Source organism: Terrapene carolina, unplaced genomic scaffold (assembly GCF_002925995.2).
Source record: "Terrapene carolina triunguis isolate 2854851 unplaced genomic scaffold, T_m_triunguis-2.0 Scaffold97, whole genome shotgun sequence".
NCBI classification, from domain to species: domain Eukaryota; kingdom Metazoa; phylum Chordata; order Testudines; family Emydidae; genus Terrapene; species Terrapene triunguis.
The window spans coordinates 5942548-5948547 of NW_020664448.1; the positions used below are offsets into that span (position 1 = coordinate 5942548).

A 6000-nucleotide genomic window follows, 5' to 3' on the forward strand; every position below is an offset into this window, starting at 1 on the left:
CATCTTCCATGAGGATAACCCTGAGTCTAGCCTCTCTTTCTTTGTATGAGGCTTAAAGTCCTGACAAAGCTGACAGTGCTCCCAGACACTTCAGACAACTGCAGTGCCACAGGAGGCATAAGGTTTGAAGCCCGGGGGCTGGGGGAGGGGGCGCGCATGCCTGGCAAAGGGAGCCCCTCAATGATAAAGGAGGGGTTCTAACTATCTATACTAGTATTATTTACAATATTTACATTACAATTAAACTAAGACTAATAAACTGGAATACAGAGAAGAAACCACTGAAAAACGCCTTGCCGAAGCAAGAGTTGTTGCTCCAGCAACCATCACAGGCGGTAAGAAGGAACTGGGAGGGTGCAGGGTCGGCAGGATCCCTTATACTGGTGCATAAGTGTGCGGCACCAAAGGGCGCTAGAGCCAGCCTGATGGATGCCACTGAGGGAAAACTCTCCAGCAACGGTGCACACGGTGCACACCTAACATGGAATGAATATGAGCAAGCACTTGAAGAAGAATGACAAAATCTGTAGGTGCAGTGTGCTCTAATGGTTAGAGAAGGCAATGAGGAGTCTGAACTCCTGGGATCTGTTCCTGCCTCTGTAACCTTATGCAGGTCATTTAACATCATTTTGACTCAGTGTAGCTATATCTACCTGTAGAACAGATTTGATAACCTAACAGGTCTTTCTTTTGCCTGTAACTTTATAGGTATTTAGAGATAGAGAAGTGTTTTGAGATCCTAGGTTGGAAGATTATATAATTGCTAAGTATGATTAAGTTAGTTATTGCCCCTTGCAATTTCTCTGAAGAACAAAGAGCATGACTACGGGCACATGCATAAAATATCAGATTTGCATGCAATATTGTGATAGTTTCACACACAAATTAGATGTCCGCAGTTGTGTGCATCCACCTTTGAGAATCTGGCCCTATAAGTAAGGCTCCATGTTTGTCATAGAGGTCATGGAAGTCACGGATTCCATGACTTTCCATGACCTCCATGACTTCTGCAGCAGCCGGTGCACCTGGGCCGGGAGCCGTCTGAGCAGCTTGGGCAGCCCCTGGGCCAGGCACACCAGCCGCTGCTGGGGAAGTCTCGGGCCCCCGCACTCCACAGCAGCAGGAGTTTGGGTGTGTGGGGGCTCAGGGCTCGGAGTTGGGGTGTGGGGCGGTGCTTACCTGGGGAGGGGGGCTCCCCAGAAGGGCGACAGGAACTCCCCTCCCGCAGCTCCTAGCTCCACGTCCTGCCTCCGCCCACAGGCACCGCCCCCACAGCACCCACTGGCCGCGGTTCCCAGCCAATGGGAGCTGCAGAACCGGGGCTTGGGGCAGAGTGGAGGCAGCATGTGGAGCAAGGAGATGGGGTCCCCGCTTCCCAGGAGCCGGGTAGGGAGCCTGTCCCAGCCCTCCCGCCCCCCGCAGCACCTGCACTCCCCCCACCCCCGAGCATGCGACCCCCTCCCCAGCACCCATAGCACCTTCCGGGCTGCCCTCCCGATCTGCCATCCCCCACCCCCTAGTTTTAGTCAGGGGTATATAGTAGAAGTCATAGACAGCCTATGTCAATCTTTCTGTTCATCATTTGCATTACTGCATGTTCCATTTCACTTTAGCTGCCCATTTCACACTTTCCTGGATTGACAGGAAACCCTGTTTCTTCCAACCTAAGACTGTCTGGGCTCACTGTTGACGGTGTAGTATCTATGTGCAACCCACGCTCACACAGTACGGCTCTTTGTCTCCCTCTAATGGCTAGAGCATGTAAAGATGTTTATGCTACTGCTTCCATGCTACTGAACTTGGTCTTTCAGTTCAGGGAATAGATGCTCATGCTCAAGAGGTCCCAGGTTCAGTCACTGCCACCACACTGTCCAGGGATGTCATTACCTATGCATACCACAGGCAGAGGCTTTCCTTCTAACAAAGCCATGTTGATCTTCCGCTAGTGTTTTCTCTCATTGCTCTGTGCAATGTCTTAAAGACATTCCTCTGTGAGTGCCTCAGAACCCTTTATAGCTTTGAGTTATTCCTTCACCTACCTCTGGACCTCAGCATAGAGTTGATTAACTCACACTGCTTACAGCAGCACCTGATGAAATGTACTTACCCGTTCGGCAGAATTCATCAGCCTCCTGGTGCACCATGTCTTTGACCCGATTGCTGTAGGTCAGCCTGGAGTCTTGATCGTAAGCCTTCAGCGTCTCGCTGGAGCTGTAGGACTTTTGGGGTATTTTGCTGTCTTCGCTCTCTGCCGAGGAGCTAGTGTAGCGTCGCTCGGTGTCACGGCGCCTGGTCAGAGATCGGTATGGTTTTCTCTCTTTCACATCCATGGCACTTTTGTCTGAGTCTTCAACATTAAAATAACAGCGTTTGTGTGGTGATCAGATTGGAATAATCTGAAAGAGAGTATAAAAGAGAGGAGACCTGAGTTCATCCCATTAGACAGGGGAGGGTTGGGTTTTTTAGTTTAAGCTTTTTATTCAGTCTTACAATATGCAAAAGAAAGGGTATCTAATGGACTACCGGGAACCCACTTATAACAACTACCGATAAAAGGAAAGTATCAATTATCTGTGTCCCAAACCATGCCTTATACCTCTCATTTATAACTGCAACCACTAAAAGAACTGCTGGTAGGCACAGCAATAAAATAAATAAATAAATACTTTTAAAAAACTAACCATTTGTTCCTAGCATTAGTATGTTTCAAATGTGAACGTGGCTGAGATTTTCAAAAGTGACTAGCAATTTTGGGTGCCTCATTTTTAGTGCAACCCACTTCTAAACACCTTACAGGAGCCTAATTTCCAGAAAGCATGGAGCATTTAAGCTCTGAAAATAAGCTTCCAGCACACTGCCCTGCTAGTAGAAGCTTCCTGATGTACCTGCTCTGTGGACATTCTAGTTCAGAGTCCAGGCTGTCAGTCTGACACATGTCACCAGCTCTCAGCTTACTAATACATAAATAAAAATGAAATAATGTATATTTTGTTGGCATCTAGGTAATAGTCCTCCCCCTAGTCCTCCGTCAGGTCTGTTCTATAAATCCCGACCTCATTGTAAATAACAGATCTGCACTGCAAACTGAAACTTTACTTCTGAACATCCTCATGATGGTTCCCTTTTAAAATAATTATTACTCCCCCTGCTAGTTTGGGACACCTAAAAAAATGGAGGCACCCATATTACTAGTCACATTTGAAAATACGGGTCTATATTTTAAGAGGGTCTTTATGGAGTATTTTAGGTTAGAGAGACTGACTAGGAGAGAAAAAGAGCAGGAAAGCAAGCCACTCGAGTGCTGGGGAGTGGAAGAATGAAGTATGAGTTTTAGAAGGAGCCCAGACAAAGATGTCTGCGGAGGCAAATGCTCCTCTTCACTTCCTTATTTGAAATGTTGTTATGGTACCGAGTGAAGTTGAGAAGTTGCAAATAGGAGATGGCACCACTGCTTCATAGCTATGTAAGAGTGGATTTTGTTCCTGTCACTATGCCAAATAGAATATATATGCACAAGCACAAGGGGGCATACGCGCACACACAGAAGAAACTGGTACGAGAAATAAACACGAAAAATATTTTGTCAAAATACTTAATTATTGAAGTAGATCAGCTTTTCACTGTAATAAAATTACCTGCAACGTTATTTACAGGGGGGAAAAAATCAATGCATATTGTTGCAATAGCGGTAAAATATGTCTCTATGTTTCCAGACTGGTTTATTGTGCTCAAAAGAAAACAAATATTGAAGACAGGCTTACACAATTATGGCCTGATGTACTCTGGAGCTGAGGATCACAACTCACACTATATACAATAGGAATTGAAGATGAACCTCGGTATATCAGGCTAATAATGGGTAATAATGACCACTCATTTCCCTCTATTTTTTTAGAGTAAAGGAAGGACAAATAAATACCTCTCATTTCCAAGGCTTGCCATATTGAGTTTAACAGTAAACCAGAGGTGGGCAAACTATGGCCTGCGGCCCACATCCGGCCCACGGGACCGTCCTGCCCGGCCCCCAAGCTCCTGGCCTGGGAGGCTAGCCCCCGGCCCCTCCCCTGCTATCCCCCCTCCCCCGCAGCCTCAGCTAGCTCGCTCTGCCACAGGCACAATGCTCTGGGCAGCAGGGCTGTGAGCTCCTGGGGCAGCGCAGCTGCAGAGCCCGGCCTGACCCGGTGCTCTGTGCTGTGCGGCGGCGGCAGCGGCGTGGCCCGGCTCCAGCCGGGTGGCATGGCTGTAGCGCCACCAGCCACCGGTGCTCCAGGCAGCGTGGTAAGGGGAGGCTGGATAGAGGGCAGGGGAGTTCGGGGTGGTGGTCGGGGGGAAACAGGGGGTTGAATGGGGGCTGGGGTCCCGGGGGGTAGTCAGGAAGGAGGGGAGATTGGATGGGGTGGCAGGGGGCAGTCAGGGGACAGGGAGAAGGGGTGGTTGGATGGGGCAGGGGTCCCGGGAGGGCATCAGGAATGAGAGGAGGGGATGGATAGGGTTGCGGGGGTCCAGGGGCAGTCAGGGGACAGGGAGTGGGAGTGCGTGGATGGGGCAGGGGTCCCAGAGGGGCAGTCAGGGAACGGGGGGGTTGGATGGGGCAGGAGTCCGGGGGGGGGGGCAGATAAGAGGTGGGGGCTGGGCCACAACCCCCTCCCCTAACCAGCCCTCCACACAATTTATGAAACCTGATGCGGCCCTCAGGCCAAAAAGTTTGCCCACCCCTGCAGTAAACACTTACCTCTTAAATCAAAACATACTGTAGCTTACACTCAGTTTGGTATTTATCGCAAAATTAAAAGAGTGAATGGAAATATTTAATTATTATTTAGAAGGGGCAAAAGTCAATCAAAAATCAGAGGATTGGCACTAAGGGAAAACCTTCAGCACTAGCACTAAGGGAAAGTTTGGCTAGGGGCAGATGACAACTATTTAAACTCCAAACACTACGGTTAACAACAAAATACATTTAAAGCCTGACACGCCATGTTTATTTCAGCCAGTTGTGTTTAATCACTGCAACACAACTACATCCTCTTGGCCAAGATTGTATGTACTATCAGTTTAATATCTGCTCTGTGCCTTGTACTCACAGGGAACTGGACTAGGTATAATACATAATTTATAGCTCTAACGTCTGTGCTCCTGTATTGCATCCTATACACGTGTTCTGATAACCTACAATACCAAGGCACAATGTGGTGGTTCAAAGATGGCATTTTACTGTTAGCTCACTTTCAACATCAGCGGTCCAGTGGAATGGAGCTAGAGCCAGAGAGAGGCAACTGGATGAAGCAGGCCAGTGATTGGCAGTGAAAAGGTGAATCTAGAACCAGGGAGGAAATGGGAGGACCCATCTGTGGGTCTGCCACTGTGACTCTGTTGGAACCACATTCTGGGTTTTCCTGTCATTTAGATGCTAGAATCTATCATATTGTTGGTAGTGGGAGGAACTCTGGGCCCAATTCTGATCTCTTGTAAACTAGTATAACATATTTGACTTAAATAGAGCTACTTCCCTTTTCACATTGGCACTAATCCTGATTTACTCCAAAAATGGTGTCAGGCCCACCGACTCCATGGGTGAAATCCTGGACCCAGTGAAATCAATGACAAAATACCCACTGACTTCAGAGGAGCCAAGATTTCACCTATATTTGTGTGTAAAGCATGTAGAATACACAGCATATGAAAAGAATACTTTGTTTCCATCACATAATTTATCCTTACTTATATATGGGTCATCAAATACCTGAGGCTTAGAAAAGAGACGACTGAAGGGGGATATGATAGAGCTCTATAAAATCATGACCGGGGTGGAGAAAGTAAATAAGGAAGTGTTATTTACTCCTTCTCATAACACACTAGGGGTCACCAAATGAAATTAATAGACAGTAGCTTTAAAACAAACAAAGGAAGTATTTTTTCACACAACACACAGTCAACGTGTGGAAGTCCTTGCCAGAGGATGTTGTGAAGGCCAAGACTATAACAGGGTTCAAAAAACAA

At 47.5% G+C, this 6000-nt stretch overlaps 1 protein-coding gene across 2 annotated transcripts in view; it reads right to left on the bottom strand.

The window, feature by feature from the left end:
* Window positions 1-2345, bottom strand: part of TENM4 (teneurin transmembrane protein 4) — a 419617-nt gene extending 417272 nt beyond the window's left edge. The window contains exon 1 of one of the 2 annotated variants that reach the window (XM_024200637.2): window positions 2108-2345. In XM_024200637.2, coding sequence (XP_024056405.2) covers window positions 2108-2330 — 223 coding nt within the window. In that variant the 5' untranslated portion in view covers window positions 2331-2345. The remainder of the gene's footprint in view (window positions 1-2107) is intronic. The other variant, XM_029911562.1, reaches the window with a different exon arrangement.
* Window positions 2346-6000: the final 3655 nt, after the last annotated feature.